This window comes from Mauremys reevesii, linkage group 2 (assembly GCF_016161935.1).
Source record: "Mauremys reevesii isolate NIE-2019 linkage group 2, ASM1616193v1, whole genome shotgun sequence".
NCBI classification, from domain to species: Eukaryota; Metazoa; Chordata; order Testudines; family Geoemydidae; genus Mauremys; species Mauremys reevesii.
The window spans coordinates 245,436,905-245,456,318 of record NC_052624.1 but is presented as its reverse complement, the minus strand read 5'-3'; the positions used below and the strand labels follow the sequence as shown (position 1 = coordinate 245,456,318).

General features: G+C 42.4%; 1 protein-coding gene across 1 annotated transcript in view; it reads left to right on the top strand.

Moving 5' to 3' along the window:
* Window positions 1-2,307: 2,307 nt before the first annotated feature.
* The window catches only part of CDH17 (cadherin 17), a 31,396-nt gene continuing 14,289 nt past the window's right edge, over window positions 2,308-19,414 (top strand). The window contains exons 1-7 of the mRNA XM_039523021.1: window positions 2,308-2,394; window positions 3,396-3,533; window positions 6,420-6,558; window positions 10,007-10,165; window positions 11,147-11,346; window positions 12,659-12,790; window positions 15,673-15,823. Coding sequence (XP_039378955.1) covers window positions 2,308-2,394; window positions 3,396-3,533; window positions 6,420-6,558; window positions 10,007-10,165; window positions 11,147-11,346; window positions 12,659-12,790; window positions 15,673-15,823 — 1,006 coding nt within the window. The remainder of the gene's footprint in view (window positions 2,395-3,395; window positions 3,534-6,419; window positions 6,559-10,006; window positions 10,166-11,146; window positions 11,347-12,658; window positions 12,791-15,672; window positions 15,824-19,414) is intronic.

Genomic DNA, 19,414 nt, shown 5'->3' with positions numbered 1-19,414 from the left:
CCCAGAAAATGATGACTGTGCAATTAGTGACCACTTGTGAAAAGTTTGGTTTAAGTGACTTGTTTAGCCTCACATGGGAATTCTGTGGCAGAGGCAGGGTTAGAATCCAGTTTTCAAGGGTGGCATTCGACTGCCTTAATTATGAGACCCTAATCCTCTGCCTCAGTCACTACACACTTTCCAACTTCTGCAACAAATGAGTCAGGGAGTCCCACAGACAACAGCCGCCTTCCCTATACAACCTTGATTCATCCCCAAAGCAGATCCAGCCAGTGCACTGAAAGAGGCAGGGTCCTGTGGAAAAAACAGTATGTAGTGATGCAATTAATTAGAGGCTATCATAATGCATATGCACAAAGGAGTTGAATCATGGTTGCCAGACAACCTTTATTCTGGCAGTTCCTAACTTTTGAGTAACTTTAAACATAGTTTTTTGTGTGTAATTTCATATAAACTACCACCATAGTGTTATGTTTTTATTAAGGAAATTGTATTGACATCATATCCCATGTCCCTACTTTAATCAGGTACCATTATGATGATGAGTTGTTGTTCTGTGTTTTCCCTGGAAAACTAAAAGAAAGTTAATGGGAAGGAAATTACTTGCACTATGGATATTCTTAATGTTTGCACATTATTAATCCCATTAAAAGCATTTCTTAAAAATGTTCTGTAAATTTTGGAGCTTACTGAAACATTAATGTGTATATGTTAAAAGCTGCTTCAGAAAACTGGTTTTATTTAATGTTTTTAATAACACAGCAAGATATTAGAGCAGGAACCAAACTTTGAACTGCATGTCCACTCCTAGGGAGCTTTAGTCATAACCACAAATGTTGTGCTGGAACACTAATGTTTACAATGAATGTCAATCCCATTAAAAAGTCAATAACTACTGCAGTGTATTTACATTATGTTCTTAGTAGTGAAGTACATAGGGAAGACTATCGCTGTACAGGCTGTAGTCTAGGTTTGTCAGCCAGTGACATGAAGACAAGTCAGTTTTGAACAAGAAGAAAAAAAGAATATGAATATCAGACATCAGGTGACAGAATCCACAGGCACACACTGTGAAGGGTATTGGTCATCATTTGGAAAATCATTTTACTTCACTGTTTGTATTTAAGAACCACCCTTTGGAAACTTGTTAGGCCCTGGCCCACTCTGCTCTCAGCTCAACCAACCAGGGCCGGCTCCAGACCCCAGCGCGCCAAGCGCGCGCTTGGGGCAGCATGCCACGGGGGGCGCTCTGCCGGTCGCCGGGAGGGCAGCAGGCGGCTCCAGTGGACTTTCCGCAGGCACGCCTGCGGAGGGTCTGGAGGTCCGCGGCTCCGGTGGACCTGCCGCAGGCGTGCCTGCGGATGCTCCACCGGAGCTGCGGGACCAGCGGACCCTCCGCAGGCACGTCTGCAGGAGGTCCACTGAAGCCGCGGGACCGGCGACCGCCAGGGGGCCCCCTCGGCGTGCCGCCGTGCTTGGGGTGGCGAAATTCCTAGAGCCGCCCCTGCAACCAACTGACCTATTTTGGGCAAGATTGTCACTTGCCCTTGAATGGACAAGCAGAGGAGTAAGGGACTTAAGCCCTGATCCCCAATCACCTGCATGAGCACTCTGAGGAGGGGATGGAAGAGCAGGCACTACAACGCCTCCCCGCCCCCAGTACCACAGGCATGTTAGCCAGGAGTGGGCAGAGCCTCCAGAATGCCAGTCAGAATGAAAGTAAGCTGCTCTTAGGGCAGCACAGCTATCTGTAGGTGGGTATGCCCCACAGTGTGAAAACCTCTGTGCTAAATGGAAGCAGAAATCTGAGGGGTGACCTTGCATGTCCTGCCACGCATCGCTTCTAGGGGGTGCAAATATGCTTGCTCACCCCAGATGCTAAAATGCCTAGTTACAGCTCTGACTAGATGTATGGTCTCAATCTAGCCCTCAGTCCTTTTGTGCACACAAATTGGTTCCTTTTGCAAGCGGAGCATGTGATATTTAATTAAGTAATATATTTACTTTGGAAAAAGGCAGCATTTAAATATTTGTTTTGAAATAGAATTTTTAAAAATGATATCAATTTTTAAAAAATGGATCTACATTAAAAACCAGCATTAAAAAATCATTAAAAACACATTAAAAATCTACATTAAAAGCCAGCCATTCTCAGCACTGTTCACTTAATGTTATTTTAGTGAATTTTTTTTTTAAAGGTTCTTTTTCATACTGCAGTGATGCTAGGGCTGTTGGATTGCAGCCAGCATAGAAAAGATATTGATCATCTTCCTCTACTTCCCTCCTGCACAGGCTGCATACCATGGTATGAATGGATTGTTCGCCAGTGGACCTCTGCAAGACATGACTTTCTCTGTATCAGAAGGTACAACTGGACTTCATGTAATATACCAGGTAATCATTAACTCTACTGTTAGCTCTTTGTTCAAAAGATCCATCCTATGCTCATTGATATCAATGAGAGTTTTGCTCTTGATTTCAAGAGGAAAAGCAGCCCCAAGATGGGTTATGATAGAAACTTTGACTTTTGTTATCTGATAATTTAGTGCCTGCTGATTAAATTTAAAGCATCAGCCTCTATCAAATGAGTTCCAAGAGGATAAATCTAAAATAGTCTATTGCTATAATCAACATTCCTAGAGAATGAACTTAAGAAATTACATGCAGTGTATGTTCAGTCCATCAGACAAAGGCATAACAAGATCCAGTGTCTGAAAGCTGAAACTAGACAAATTCAGACTAGAAATAACACCTACATTTTTGACAGTGAGGGTAATTAACCATGGGAACATCTTACCATGGGGGGCAGTGGATTCTCCATCACAGGCAATTTTGAATTCAAGATTGGTTGTTTTTTAAAAAGATATGCTCTACTTCAAAAGGAAATATTTGGGGAAAATTCTATGGCCTATGTTATACAACAGGTCAGATTAAATTATCACAATGGTCCTTTTGGCCTAGGAATCTATGAATCTGCGAACTGTATTCTACCTGATTTCCTTTTCTTTAGAGATTCCCTTTACCCACAGTGACAGTAATTCCAAGTGTCAGGAGCTTTGTTTCTAGTGAAAGATGAATGGCAGAGCCAATACTCAAATAGATGGAGGATGAGTGTGTTATGTTTTTTCCATTCCTGTACTCGGACCAGCTTCCGTTTTAGACAGATGTCTGCTTTCCCCCTTACTGCATTCTAGAGATGGGAAAGTAATGTTAACAATGATTCATCTACTAATTTAAGACAGGAAAAACGCCAATGTGTTTGAATATCATTTGCCCACTCTAGCAAAGAAAATGTTGACAATGAATTTAAAAAATTGTGAATTAAGAAAGTTAAATTCTCTGAAATATTCCTGAAAAGGAACCTCTTCTCCTGACTTTTCTCTTTTCCTCTCTAGTTTACAATTGAGCCACCTGCTGTCAGTTTGAGACTGTCTGGTGAAGAAGATGGCGTCATTGAGATTGCGTCAACTGATGGCTATCTGTATCTTAACAGGTCTCTAGACAGGGAAAACAAAGCAATCCACAGGCTACAGGTGAAATAAATGAGAAATGGAGCAGGTTGAAAAAGAGTGGGAGTGTTATTAATTTTTCTTTTTTTTTTTTGCCGAAATTTGAAACTAACGTCAGTTGAAATTTCCTACCAGCCTGTTTGCTGCCACCTAATTCATTGCCAGTAGACGGTTTGACTCTGGGACATTTCTCCTCATCTGGCAGCCTGGGGACAGCTAGCTATGTTATATTCATTTATTTGAGTGCTTGTTTCTGGTTTTACAGTGGAGGGCTACTGCCATCAGAGGAGGGGATTGTGACACAGAAAATGTGTTCTGAATGCTTTGTACTTGGATAAACCTTTTATAAATGATCCAGGTATGACTGTAGGGCTGGTAGAGCCACTTACTACTATGTCTGCCTGACCCTTCCCATGATAAGATCCTGTTTTCAGTGGCTTATAACTTGGCTCAATTTTAACCACCGGGGTTGAAATTTTTCATCCTGGGTGTCTGCTCCGGGCTGATTTTTTGTTTTTTAATTTCAGCCAGAGTGGTTCAGCTTTTTTCAAGAACAAGGGTAGGGAAAGAAATTCTTAAAATTGTTAAAAATTTCTGGCGTCCTTTTTTTTGAACGGCACTAGTGATCCCATGCTTTGGAGCAAGGGTTTGAAATTTATCAGGGGGAAAGCTTTTGTGTCAAAGGTTTGCCCTAGGTCATCCTTGGGAAAAATCTGCCCAAATTTGGACAAGTTAAGAGCCTTTGAAAAATTACAGTTTGCACATGCTCAGTAGAGACATCTGCCATTTTAGCAGCTAAAATTGCTGAAGATTCCATCCATGTTCAAGCCTCTCACAGTTCCTAGTGCTGACCACACTCCACATGCACCATCCTCTCAGAGTGACTGAATATGCTCCAGACCAGCAATACAGGGGTGAAACCAGACTTTCCCTGTAATTACTGCTCTAGGCAGGGTGGGGCCAGGCACCAGAACTCAGAGCAGGAAGCCTGTCTTTCTTGTCCTCTCCTTGAGCCCCTGGAATCCAGGCAGCATGGATGAGGAAGCTGTCTAATTTGAATACAAAGGGGAGAGGAGCTGGATTGTGGGGGAGGGGTGAATGGAGTAGATTGGGCCAAGGAGTCTGATAAGACTGGGACTGGAGGTGGGGAGAGAAACTGGGACAGGGAGTTAGGAGAAGACTGGCACTGGTTGGGCGAAGAGACTGGGACTGGGAGCTGGGTGGGGAGGCTGGAAAAGTTGGAAGGGGAGGCTGTGACTGGTTGGGCAAGGAGACTGGGACTAGGAACAAGTATGGGGGGAAAGTGGGGCAATGGGAGACAGATCTCACAAGGAGCTGGGTGCAAGGGGAGAACTGGGACTGTCTGAGCAAAAGAGTCTGGGTCTAGGGGCCAGGGAGAGAATGTGGGGGAGATTGAGATTGGATGAGGAGCCTGGGAGGGACACTGGGACTGGGAGGAAGTATGTGGGGAGAGACAGATCAGATGAGGAACTGGGAGGGAGGAACTGGGACTGGCTGAGGGAGGAGACTGTGAGTAGGGAGAGAGAGATATTGGGAGTAGGTAGGGGAGACTGAAACACAGGGATCATGGAGGGGGAAGATTAGGAATGGACACGCACGGAAACTTGGACTGGGATGAGAAGTCTGAAGAGTGGAGACTGGGACTGGGTAGGAAGGGAGAATGGGCAAAGAGGCAGGGCTGGAGAAGAGACAAGACTGGGATAGGTACAGGTTGGAGAGTATGGGGCAGAAGGGGTGAAGCTTGGGGAAAACAGGCAGAAGAGAGTCTGTGTCCACAAGATCACACTCCCTTCCAGAGCCTGGAATGGAACCAAAGGTTCCGGAGTCTCACCAGTCCTCTGCTATAAGCAAATATTTGTGAAACTCTCTGGCAAAGTGTTGTCTCATCCCTGTCCAGTGCTGGCTCATAGAGAGAATGACAACCTACGTTGCTATCAATTACTCTGTTAGCTCAAGTGGCAAAGGTCTGTGCTGGGGACATAAGTTTCCAATTTAGTCAATGACCATTGTGGGTGTCAGACTAATGCCACATGAGGGAATTTTTTTTTCAGTTTGCTTTTTTAAAAACCAGACAGGCAGCTGATAAGCCAAAACATTCTGGTTTGGTTCTACCACAGTGGAATTTTTCCAGTCTCCTTTCCACAATTTGTTTTTGAGATTTTTTCAGAATGAACCTCTCCCCTCCCAACCCCTCACCGCCCCCCCCGCAAAATGCCAAAATCTCAAAAATCTCAAAAATGTTTATGCAAAGGAAAATCCCTGGACAGCTCTACTAACACACTGTTCTGTGGCTAATTGGCTAATTCCTTAGGCTGACCCTGTGGCTCAGTTTACTTTTTCTGGCCACTTGTAGAATAGCAAACTCAAGCAGACACATACTCATGCTTTTGTCATTGTGGTATGGAAAACATCAATTTCTATATGAAGAGGGAAAGCATTAAGGGGTCGCTCCTGAAAGGTGCTGAGCACTCTGCCCTGGTCCAGCACCTTCCAGACCTAAGACCTACCTGGTCTCCACCATGGAGATCAGACTGCTACTGAAACAGGTCACTAACATCAGGGACCACTTTATAATGTTAGTATACTGTGCAATGAAAATCATCCGATGAACAGTGTCATGACTAATAAAGCTTAAAATAAAACAACTATAATAAGGATGTATGCTAACGATGTTCCAGTCCAGTGAAACTCACTTTGAAATAAGGTGGTACCAAGATTTATTGAGTGTGTCTCAGCAGTTGCTGCATGACTGTTATGTAGGCTCATCTTCACATGAAAATGATCAGTTCAGACCATTTTTACTCTTCAGCTTCAACATGCTGGATGCAATTTTCCAACTCACTTAAGTGAAAATCTTTCCTGGCCATTTCTTTTGCTTTTCAATATTAGGTGGAGGCTCTGAATGTAACGGGAGAGAAAGTGAAAGGTCCCTACTCTATTATTATCAATGTTCAGGATATTAATGACAACCCACCAAAGTTTGAGAAGTCAAAATACTATGGAGCAGTATGGCAGAATTCCCGTCCAGGTAAAGGCCATTATCATTAATATTTAATATTATTTTTGCTATTTAAAATGTATATCGTGCAATTTAATGAAGATGTGCAATATAGTAGATTGAAAATGCTAAACAAAGAATATCACCTTGTCAAAAAGGATGTTACAAACTAAAGGCATGACTGGGTACAATATAATACAAATAGCACATAGATTAACAGAGTGGTGTGTGTCTATCACAGCTGAAAGGTTTCATAGAACTTACCATATTACAAACATTATTTAGTACGTAAATATCACTATCCCCCTTGTGCACTGCAGACGGAAGCTGAAGCTAAAAGAAGTTAAAAAACATGCCGAAGAGCACACCGAAAGTAGGTGTTACAAGGGATATAAATTATTTAGGTCTTTATAGATCACCCTAGAGGTGGAAAAAAAGATGCCACTATTGTTATTAGATAATTAGTGCTTTATATTTTCTGTGGTAAAACACTGCCCAGAAAGTGGGCTGCACCATCCGTAGTTTTCAAGTAGTTTTGTATTGTCGATTGCAGTAAACCAATTTAGAAGTCATAAAGGTATGGAAAACAGTGATAAGAGCCAAGAGAATGAAAAGAGAGACATAACCAGCTATTAACACTGTGGCCTGGGGGGATCGATCTAAGTTAAGCAACATCAGCTACGTGAATAAAGTAACTGAAGTCGATGTACTTAGATCTTCTTCTCGCGGTGTCTTCACTGAGGTAGACTGACTGCTGATGCTCCCCCGTCCACTCCGCCTACTCTTCTCGCGCTGGTGGAGTACTGGAGTCGACAGGAGAGCGCTCGGCGGTCAATTTATCGTGTCTTCACTAGACACGATAAATCAACCCCTGCTGGATTGATCACTCCAGAGGTAAGTGTAGACATGCCCTCAGATCATGGAACAAAAAAAGAGCTTTTAGTGAAGTATAGGACTCTGTGGCTTGAGCAGGCAAGAAAGAAATGCAATAGTTCTTGAGTATATTTGCAGTTCATGCAGGTGATAGGGTTTTTTATATGTTGAATGGATCAACAATTAAAGTTTAAAAGTTTGTTCACAGTTCCATGCTTCAATATACTGTCCACTATCTCTTAATGTTCCACATTATGCTTTTCACCAAAAAGGTCTATTATACAGCATATCTGAACATTTTTGTTCAACCATTTTTCCATCAGAAAATACCATTTTGATTTAACTGAAAATATTCATAAAATCACATCAAATTCAATGAAATTTCCTGCAAGCAAAATGTTCCCCAAAGCAAAATGTTTTCATTTGAAAAAAAATTTGTTTTGGAAAAATTTAAAAATTTAATTTCAAAATGAAATTTTTATTTTGAACTTTATTTTATGTTTTTCATTTTTAAATTATTTTTAAATTATTTAATGAACATCAGTGGTAATAGTGCATAATATGACATCATATATTTTCATGTCATATTTTGACAATATAATAGTCAAATATTTTATTTTTTAAAAATTATGGCAACTGCTACATAACACAGACTGAAAAAATCAAAAGTGTCTGTTGTTTGTATTGTAGTGAAAAGGGTCAAATTGTTTTGTAAACAGAGGTAAACAGTGAGGTGACAAAGTTTGCAGATGATACAAAATTACTCAACACAGTTAAGTCTAAAACTGACTGCGAAGCATTACAAAGGGTTATCACACAACTGGGTGACTGGGCAACAAAATGCATGTGAAAATCAATGTTGATAAATGCAAACTAATGCACATTGGAAAACATAATCCCAACTATACATATAAAATGATGGGGTCTAAATTAGCTCCAAGAAAGAGATCTTATCATGGATAGTTCTCTGAAAACATCTGCTCAGTGTGCAGTGGCAGTCAAAAAAGTGAACAGAATGTTAATAACCATTAGGAAAGGGAGAGATAATAAAACAGAAAATATCATAATGCCACTATATAAATTCATGGTGCACCCACATCTTGAATACTGCATGCAGTTCTATTCACCACATCTCAAAGACGATATATTAGACTTGGAAAATGTACAGAGAAGGGTAACAAAAATGATAAAGGGAATGGAACAGTTTCAATATGAGGAGAAATTAAAAAGACTGGGACTGTTCAGCTTAGAAAACAGAGGACTAAGGGGGGATATAATAGAGATCTATCAAATCATGAATGGTGCGGAGAAAGTAAATAAGGAAGTGTTATTTACTCTTTAACATACTGCAAGAAGCATAGGTCACCCAATTAAATTAATAGGCAGCAGGTTAAAACAAACAAAAAAGTACTTCTTTACATAGCACACAGTCAACTTGTGGAATTTGTTGCTAGAGAATGTTGTGAAGGCCAAAGTATAAATGGGTTAAAAAAACGAATTAGAGGACATCATGGAGGATAGGTTCATCAATGGCTATTAGCCAAAATTGTCAGGGACACAACCCCATGCTCTGGGTGTCCCTAAGCCTCTGACTGCCAGAAGCTGGGATTGGATGACAGGGGATGGGTCACTCAACAATTGGCCTGCTCTGTTCATTCCCTGCGAAGCACCTGGCACTGGCCGCTGGCAGAAGACAGGATGCTGGGCTAAATGGACTATTGGTCTGGCCCAGTATGTTATGTTTTGTTACAAGTAGGAGACACTTTGATAAAAAATAAACTAAAATGTTTCAATCTGTACTAAGTAGCATCTTCCCTTAATTAAACAAAAAAGACATGTCATGTTATATTAGGACACGATTGGGTATGTTATGGTATGTCATACTATGCACTATTACCACTGACATGCCATTAAATAATGTACAAATAATAAAAATGTAGAAATGGAAAAAATAAATTTCAAAAGACATTTCATTGTGATGTGAAATTTTTCCCAAATTACATTTTCCCAAATTATTTTTTTTAATTGCCATTTTTCAGGAAATTTCAAAAGTATTTCTTTTTGCTCTGGAACAAAACCAAATTTTGCTATGTCAACATTTCCCATGAAACCAAAATCTAGTGTAGAGCAGCCTCTTTAATGGTAACAATTCTAAATGCAGTAAGTGTTGCATGTTCTCTATACCCTCTGTGATGGATTATTTGCAGGAGCACCATGATGTGGCCCTAAACTAACCAAACAGAACTGTCAGAGAATGCCCCCTTCCCAAGGAACTCTGAGGAGGTGGAAAGCTGGCTGAGATGGCACTGCCATACCCTACATCAGCCAGTCCCCACCTTGTGTAAGGGGAAAGTGGCAGCATGTCAGGGGTGTGTCAGAGGGGGCAAGGTTCCCAGAGGGACCTTACTTATGCCAATGATGTAAATTAAGGCTGCTCTGTGCAACCTAACTTGTACAGGGGATGTGAGGTCCTGAATCAAGGAGCTGTCAAGCACATCCCTGTGGGTCTCCTCCTCTCCCCCATACCTGAACTGCACATGAATGGATTAGAGAATCAAGGCCCTTTATCCATTCTCTTACTGGCTTTTCTTCTACATCCAAACAGGTAAACCCTTCCTGCGTGTCCATGCCACTGACCGTGATGATCCTACAACTCCCAATGCACAGCTGAGTTACAACATTCTCCACCATTTTCCCGACCCTTATAAGTCGATGCTTTTTCAGATTGATAACGTAACTGGAGCAATCTCAACAAGTGAGAATGGTATGTAAAATTATCATTAGTATTGTTATTGTTTGTATGTTAAGCACTGACCACGGGTTCCATGCAGTATGTGATGCAAAATAATAACAACAGTTACTTCCTGATTTGAAGAGTCTTTAGACTAAAAATGGAGAGCACAAGGAAACCCAGATGAGAGAGAATTTAGGAGGGGTTTTCCTTAACTATTTATTTAAGCCTCTTCTTGTGATCCTTGTGGAAACAGTGGGTCTAGGAGGGACTTGAATCAAGATAAAAGAAGAAAGTTCCTTTCCAACCAATCCCCAGAATAAAGTTAGCCCATGGGACATATTTATTAAGGGCCTGCTCTGATACTGAGAGGTATGGAGGATTTGTGACTCCAACTGAAGTCAGTGGGAGCTATTTATGGAACTATAGTCTCATTTGCTGTTATTACTATTATTAATTGTTTTTTATTTTGGTAGTGTCTGGAACCCCATTGTGCTAGGTGCTGTACAAACACAGAACAAAGAGATGGTCCGTGCCTTAATGAGATTACAATCTAAATATGCTGGAACCAATACTAGTGTATTTCCAACTCTGCAACTCTGCATTTGATTTTTAATTTTTTTTCTGAAGGTGTCTCTCTCAAAACAGTAGTTCTCAACATTTTCAGGAAATTGAAGCAATGTAGCAGGCTAAGAGTCTTATTAAACTCCCAGTGAACTCAATGGAATGACTTCCACTGACTTCAATGGGAGTTTGATCAGATCCTAAAACATTACCTGTACTAGCTAATACCTATTGCCTCTCTTGGAGTGCTGCTTTCACCTGTTTCCCATGTTCCAACACAGAGGATCATCTTTAAGTTCCTGGAGAGAAGCCTAGACTAACAGTTGTAAAAGCAAGATATCGCAATGGACGCATACAAAGCAGAGGCTGGGATTTCTCAGCAGCTAAACAATGTACCAGTAACAGAGCTTTTGTTAAGTTTCTCTCATGTCTCTTTGTTTTGTTTTCTAGGTTCTCGTTTATTAGATCCCCAAAAGCAGCTTACGTTCACCCTTGTTGTCATAGTGAAGGATTTGGCAGGAAGGTCAGAGAACGCTTTAACCAGTAACACTGATGTGGAAATAACTGTGAAGGAGAACATTTGGAAGGCACCTCCGAAAGTATCTATCAAAGAAAACTCTACTGAGCCTCATCCCATCTCTATCACACAGGTAGGATCTAGAAATCACAGAAATGACTAATGTCAGTGCATCTACAAGCCTTAAATGTTCCCTGCCAGCTGCAGGATCTTCTTCCAGTTATCAAGACTTTGGTACATCTTCCGTGTTGGATATTGCAGTCCATGGGAGTTTGGGCTGAGGAAGGACTGAGTAAAAATGGAATATGGATTTCAAGATTTGGCCCCTTGGGCATATTTTACATAAACTGGAAGAGGGCGTTAGTGTCGATTTCCCTATAATATCCTTATTCTGAAATGGATGCTAGGGAGATGATTAAGGTACAGACCAGAGCAATATTAATGTTACAGTGACACAAGGATTTTCCCACTCAAGTTTACCGAAAGTACTAGTCTTGGTATATTCTATGAACTGCAGGCAATGCATAAGGAATTCTGCTGATGTATAGGAAACTCAAAGGAACAGAAAGAATACTCATTCCAACGCTGTTTGTCACAATATGAATTATGAAAGCAAGAGCTCATTGATGTAACAGAGAATTAGTCTTTTAAAGAATGCAGGGAGGATTTTTACAGATGGGGAATTCAACAGTTGGGAAAAATATGGGTAGTGCTAGGTACTAGCACCGGTAATAGCAAATGTAGGGCTTGATTGCCTCTCTCGCAGACAAACTCATGGGAGGGTGCCCAGCAGGGAGGAAAACTCTCTCAAGTTCCCTTTATGGAATGTCCTCCAACTCCTTCAGTTGCAGCGTTGGTTATGCTCACCCACCTCACCCCATCAATGAGGAAACAGTAGTGGTTCAGCCCCTAAAGTCGCTGGGAGATCAGACTATGTGCCAGACCAGTCAGATAATTTTATGTGTATCACCTCCTCCTCCCCTAAGATTTGACTTGCCACTCTACACTTCCATCTGTGAACCCAAACTGCTTAGGTGACTAAAGCTCAAGAGCAAAAGCACAGAAGTTGGCTGTAAATTAGCATGATGCCATTACAATACTGTAATAACATACCTTGTTCTTACACAGCACTTTTCATTTGTAGAGCTCAAGGTGCTTTTAAAAGGAGGTAAGTGTTATTATACACATTTTACAGATAAGGAAACTGAGGCAAAGAGAGTGACTTGTCCAAGGTCATTCAGCAGACCAGTGGCAGAGCTGGGACCATCATCTGGGCCTTGGAGTCCCAGTTCCAAGGCCTGCCAAATGGTTAGGTTTATGACCTAAAATAAAATAATGTGAAAACCAGAAAATCTATCTTTTCCTTTTCATTCCCAGTGCTTCAACCAGCTGAATCTCAGTCCATGCTTCTAATCCTTTGTTTTAACTCATTCTGGGGATTTTAGGTGCAGTGGAATGAGCCAGGTGCAATATATGACCTTCTGCAAAGGGAGAGGCTGCCCAGGTTCCCATTTACAATTGATCAGAATGGGATGATTTATGTGACTGAACCCCTGGATAGGGAAGAAAAGGAATCGGTAAGTAAACATGAGAAACCTGACTGATGCAGTAGCCCAAAGTCTGAGACTCAATAGTGGCTGGGCGTGTAAATGTAGGAGAGTTAGTGGTGGGAGAGGGAGGAGAAAGAGGATAGATATTTTTAATTTGATGTGGTTTCTGGATGAATTTGAGTGACTTGATAGCCATGGACTCTCAGGCAATTTACCAGCAGGCATGCCCATCACGCTACACTGCATTCATCCACCCAACAGCCATTAATTCAGCACTTTATAGTATTTCTTTCTAAAGCAACACGAGTTCTGTAGTTATTGCAGTTTTCACAGCCTACCCTGAATTGCACAGAACATGTGCTGTGTACAGAGACAGTGTTATAGTAACTGATCGAGTGTTGGACTGTGGCTTTGCTGGCGGGTGGAATTATTAACTCTCTCAAGTCTTCCTGCCTTTCTTCTCCAAGAGGTGGGGTGCCTCTTCACAGTAGGCAAAACAAAAGAAATGAACTTACTGTAAAGATAATGAAGAGTTTACCCAACAACAGATGTTATCAGACTCTCTCTCTCTCTCCAGGTATATTCCTACACATTCTTTCCATAAAGAGGAAAGAAATTAGCCATGTGTAGTCTGTGTAGCCTACATCAGCTAGGGCTAAGATTTAACAGCACACACATGCATGTGCTTCACTAATTAAAAGCAAGTGTTCATATAAAGAACGCTTTAAATTTGAACAGCAACTGTAATCCCAGGGCTGCTCCAAGTTGTGCCAGTTGTCAGTGGCTTTAAGAGGTGTGTCTAGTGGCTGGGGTTCACTAGAGTGCAGCAGCCCTTTGGCTAAGCTCCCTTGTCTCGACCCATAGGTCCTTCGCTAGAGGGGAGAGTGGGAAGGGGGGGTTGGGCACAGGAGCTGCTATGCTGGCCTGACATCACCTGGGGTTTCCCCCATGCTGGGGGAATCATGAGACAGCTGTATCCACCAGCCTTATGACTGTTTTGTGCCGGTGGACTGGAAACATAGGTGCTGACTCTGGGGGTTCTCCGGGGCTGGAACACCCCTTGAAAAAAATATATCTCCCACCAGCCACCTGCCAATTAGTTGTTTGGTGGGCCCCGCTGATCAGCTCCTCCCCATCCCTCGCAGCGCCTCCTACTCATCGCCAATCAGTTGTTCAGTGGCGGGTGGGAGGTACTGGAGGGGAGGGGAAGGGGGGGTTGGAAGAGGTGAAGTGAGAGTGGGGCTTTGGGGGAAAGGGCTGAGTGGGGGTGAGGCCTCAGGGTAGAGTGGGGAAAGCTGAAAGTTGGAGCCTGTGCAGGGCTGGCTCCAGGGTTTTTGCCACCCCAAGCAGCAAAAAGAGAGAAAGAGAAAAAAAAGCCGCGATTGTGATCAGCTCTACCATTGCTGCTTCAGTCTTTGGCAGCAATTCGGTGGCTGGTCCTTCGCTCTGAGAGGGAGTGAGGGACCCGCCACTGAATTCCCACCGAAGACCAGGACGTATGCCGCCCCTCTCCATTGGCTGCCCCAAGCACCTACTTGCTGGGCTGGCGCCTGGAGCCAGCCCTGCGCCTGTGACTGGAACTGAGGGCATGGCTACACTGCAGTTAAAAACCCATGGCTGGCCCGTGCCTGTTGACTTGGGCTAAGGGATGTTTAACTGCAGTATAGAAGTTTGGGCTTGGGCTGCAGCCTGAGCTCTGGGACCCTCCCACTTCACAGCCCGAACGTCTATGCTGCAATTAAACAGCCCCTTAGCCTGAGCCTCACGAGCTCAAGTCAGCTGGTACAGGCCAGCCACAGGTTTTTAATGGCATTGTAGACATACCCAAGGTGACAGGATCTAGCCTGTCATCCTGAATAAACACAAAATTGAAGAGCTGCATTTTAATTTAGCCCCAGGAATAGTCCACGATGCTGACATTAGGTTCATCATGGAATTAAAGTGAGTCTATTTTGGTATTAAACATATGCTTTTTATGGGCCAATAAATACATTGTATAATTTATAAGCTTTCAGGCTATAAATCTCCCTTCTTGTGACGTTGAAAGAATTGCTAAAATACTACATAGTGACCAGTCAGCATATCTAAAGAGATTTGATCTCCCTCACCATTTTGTGTTTCCTGTTTAATTTAAAAAATGGTACCTTCCATAGCATTTCTCAGTTTGTTTTCTCTAACTGTACAGTCAGCATTTGCCTGGGAATTTGCTGACCTCACAGCAATGCCTCATCAAGAGGGGCATGAAAAAGAAATTTCATGAATAAAACCGTGATCATTTGCCTACTTTTGAAGGTAGAATAAGTATTTCCAGGAGAGAATACAGTTTTAGGCCCTAATTCTTCAAGGAACATAAGCAGGTGCCTAACTTTAAACACTTCTATGCGACTAATCATATGCTTAAAGTTTGGCACATTCTTAAATTCCTTACTAAATTGTGGCCACAGAGAGGAAGGATAGCCTTGTGGTTGTAACTGACACTGGCCTGGGACTAGATGGAGATATAGGGTGAAATCCCAACCCATTGAAATCAATGGGAGTCTTGCCATTGACTTCATTGATGCTAGGATGACACCCATAGATTCTGTTTCAGCTCTCACACAGACATCTTGTGCACTTCACCTATCTGTGTCTGAGTTACTCATCGGTGAAATGGAGAGAACAATGTTTTCCTGCCTCTCCTGGGTGTTGGGAGAATAAATGCATTGATGAATTGTGAGGCATTCAGATAACATGGTAATAGATACCATATAAGAGCCTATAAGTAATTAGTATTAAAATAGATGAAAATGTTATTAAGACATACAGAAAGAGCTTTCATTTGGTAGCAAGGTTTTCACTGCGATCTCTTTAAATGGAAGCTATTATAGTTGTTGCGTTTATTATTCCTAATTGCAATATTATCATTGTAGTATTCATTCTTTGCAACTGCAAAAGATGATAAAGGAGAGGAACTGGGCCTGCCTTTGTTAATCTTCGTTCAGGTTGAAGACATTAATGATAATCCTCCTGTGTGCCTGAATGCTTTGACTATATTTGAAGTTCAGGAGAATGAAGGATTAGGTAAGACATCATGAAGGTAACTATCGTTCTCACTGTCTGAACATTGTTTCCATCTGATGAAACTAGAATTAACAATTTCAGGGCCCAATTCTGTCACATTAATTCACTTTGAATAGTGCTTATTCATGCAAATTGTCCCACTGACTACAGTTGGATTGTTTATGCAACTGAGCTAGTCATGGTGAGTGAGAGTTGCAAAATCAAATAATTTAAAATACAATATTGTGCTCTCCTACAATCACAATGCTAAAATGTACAATAGAATTTGCTTTCCTTTTTTAAGATTAAAAATATGGTTTACTCTCACTGGATAAGTGCTTTGATTCTCCTGTCTCTTATATGGATGCTACATTGGTGTAACTCCATTAATTTCAGTGTAGTTACTTCTGATTTACATCAATGTTAGTGAAATCTGTCCCTAAGTCTCTACATTACTTGTTCAGATAATTTAAGGCAAGAACGCTGACATCTTGCACAACACGGGCCATAGAATTGCACCCACTAATTCCTGCATCAACCCCATAACTGTTGATTGAGCTATGTTGATGCATAGCTTTAATATAAAGTTACTGTGTTTCTTTACTGTATTTTCCAGAGAAAAGGTTGGTCAGGTAATATCTTTTATTGAACCAACTTCTGTTGGCGAAGGACACAGGCTTTTGAACTAGACAGAGCTCTTCTTCAGGTCTGGGGAAGGTACTTAGAGGGTCACAGCTCAGTACAAGGTGGAACAGATTGTTTAGCATAAGTGGTTAACACACATTGTAAGAGACCCAGGGGTGGCTCTAGGCATTTTGCTGCCCCAAGCACGGCAGGCAGGCTATCTTCGGCGGCTTGCCTGCGGAGGGTCCGCTGGTCCCACGGCTTCAGCGCCTGCGGGAGGTCTGAATCCAGCGGACCCTCCGCAGGCAAGCTGCCGAAGGCAGCCTGCCTGCCGCCCTTGTGGCGACCGGTGGAGCGCCCCCAGTGGCTTGCAGCCCCAAGCATGCGCTTGGCATGCTGGGGCCTGGAGCTGCCCCTGAAGAGACCATTCAAGTTGAAGTGGCCACTTAACACCTCTGCAGTCATAGGACAAAAAAGGGGGGTTTGTGGATTACAGATTGTTGTAACTATAAATCCAATACTAAACTGCTCAAGATAGTTAAGACCAAAGCAGATTGTGAAGAACTTCAAAAAGATCTCACAAAACTAAGTGATTGGGCAACAAAATGGCAAATGAAATTTAATGTGGATAAATGTAAAGTAATGCACATTGGAAAAAATAACCCCAACTATACATACAACATGATGGGGGCTAATTTAGCTACAACGAGTCAGGAAAAAGATCTTGGCGTCATCGTGAATAGTTCTCTGAAGATGTCCACGCAGTGTGCAGAGGCGGTCAAAAAAGCAAACAGGATGTTAGGAATCATTAAAAAGGGGATAGAGAATAAGACTGAGAATATATTATTGCCCTTATATAAATCCATGGTACACCCACATCTCGAATACTGTGTACAGATGTGGTCTCCTCACCTCAAAAAAGATATTCTAGCACTAGAAAAGGTTCAGAAAAGGGCAACTAAAATGATTAGGGGTTTAGAGAGGGTCCCATACGAGGAAAGATTAAAGAGGCTAGGACTCTTCAGCTTGGAAAAGAGAAGACTAAGGGGGGACATGATAGAGGTATATAAAATCATGAGTGATGTTGAGAAAGTGGATAAGGAAAAGTTATTTACTTATTCCCATAATACAAGAACTAGGGGTCACCAAATGAAATTAATAGGCAGCAGGTTTAAAACAAATAAAAGGAAGTTCTTCTTTACGCAGCGCACAGTCAACTTATGGAACTCCTTACCTGAGGAGGTTGTGAAGGCTAGGACTATAACAATGTTTAAAAGGGGACTGGATAAATTCATGGTGGCTAAGTCCATAAATGGCTATTAGCCAGGATGGGTAAGAATGGTGTCCCTAGCCTCTGTTCATCAGAGGATGGAGATGGATGGCAGGAGAGAGATCACTTGATCATTGCCTGTTAGGTTCACTCCCTCTGGGGCACCTGGCATTGGCCACTGTCGGTAGACAGATACTGGGCTAGATGGACCTTTGGTCTGACCCGGTACGGCCTTTCTTATGTTCTTATGTTCTTAATATTTTTATTAAGACCATGATTTTTAGTGTCTAGCAAAGTTATGAATTTAAGTTCCCAGCTTCATCTTTTGAAAGTGTTGTGCAGATTTCCTTTGAGGATGAGGACTGAGAGGTCAGATGAATGATTGTTTTGTGAAAAGTGTTTGCCCATGGGTGATATGGTATTTTTGTCTTTTATCATCTTTCTGTGTGAATTCATCTGAGAATGTAGCAAGTGTCTAGTTTTACCCACATAGTTGTAATTGGGGTAATTGGAGTTACACCATATGCTGTGACATGTACGTGTGGGACTCATGCATCTTAAAATGTGTGTTGTGGGGGATACAGATCACTGTAGCAGTGGAGATATGTCTGCAGGTTTTGCATCTGCTGTTATTGCAGGGTTATGGAACAATCTGTCCACCTTGTATTTACCTGTGACACTCTGAGTACCTTTTCAAGTCTCTTGCATCTGACGAAGTGGGTATTCACCCACGAAAGCTCATGCTGCAAAACGTCTGTTAGTCTATAAGGTGCCACAGGATTCTTTGCTGCTTTTAAAGATCTGAAGAGGAGCTCTGAGTAGCTTGAACCAACAGAAATTGGTCCAATAAAAGCTATTACCTCACTGTGATGGGGTTCCAACCCCACACACACCTGGAAAGGTTTAACATGGACCTGAGGAGCCAGGGTACCTGGCTGCACCTGGAGGGACAGCCAGGCCTAACTGAACAAGAAACCCAGCTGGGCTGGCATAGGCTGGATTATAAAATGAGAAAGTTTGCAGCAGAAGAAGGCTGCAGGTCAATCCCTGGGAGCAGAGAGGAAGAGAGGTGAAAACCCAGGAGGAAGAATAAGCCCTGGGTTTCTAGCCCTAACAGAAGGGTAAATCCCAGAGCAGTTGTGGGGAAAGGAAGCCTGTGAGGGCTAACTAAGAAGAAGCCCAGGGAAACAGCAGCAAGGGGTAGGACTATGCAGACCTGGGCTGTTTGTTGTAGGGTCCCTGGGATGGAACCCAGTGTAGAGGGCAGGCCTGGGTTCTCCTACCAGCTACTGGGAAGTGACACAGGAGTGGCGGAGATGCCAACTGCACAATCTGGTCTGGAGAGACTGTTACCTCAGAAGGGGAGGAGTATAGTGACTTCGCTGGAGGGGCTGATTAAAAAAGAAGTAGTACCCCAAGCCCAGAGAGAGAGGGGCCATGGTGCAAGGAAGGGGACATCAGACCTGAGTGGAGCTAATCCACAAGGAGGAGCCCCTTGTGGTGAGTGAAGCCTGCCATACTTGCTCACCTTGTCTCTGTAATATCCTGGCTACATGGCTACAACAACACTGCAAACAGTATTTTCCAGGCAACTGGCATTTTTATGGTGTCTATTATATTCCTACTAGCGGCATTGTCCATAGTATTTGATTCAATGGGAAAGTAGGATATATTGACAGATGTGTTATCTAACTGTCTTCATTCTTTCCTTGACCCTA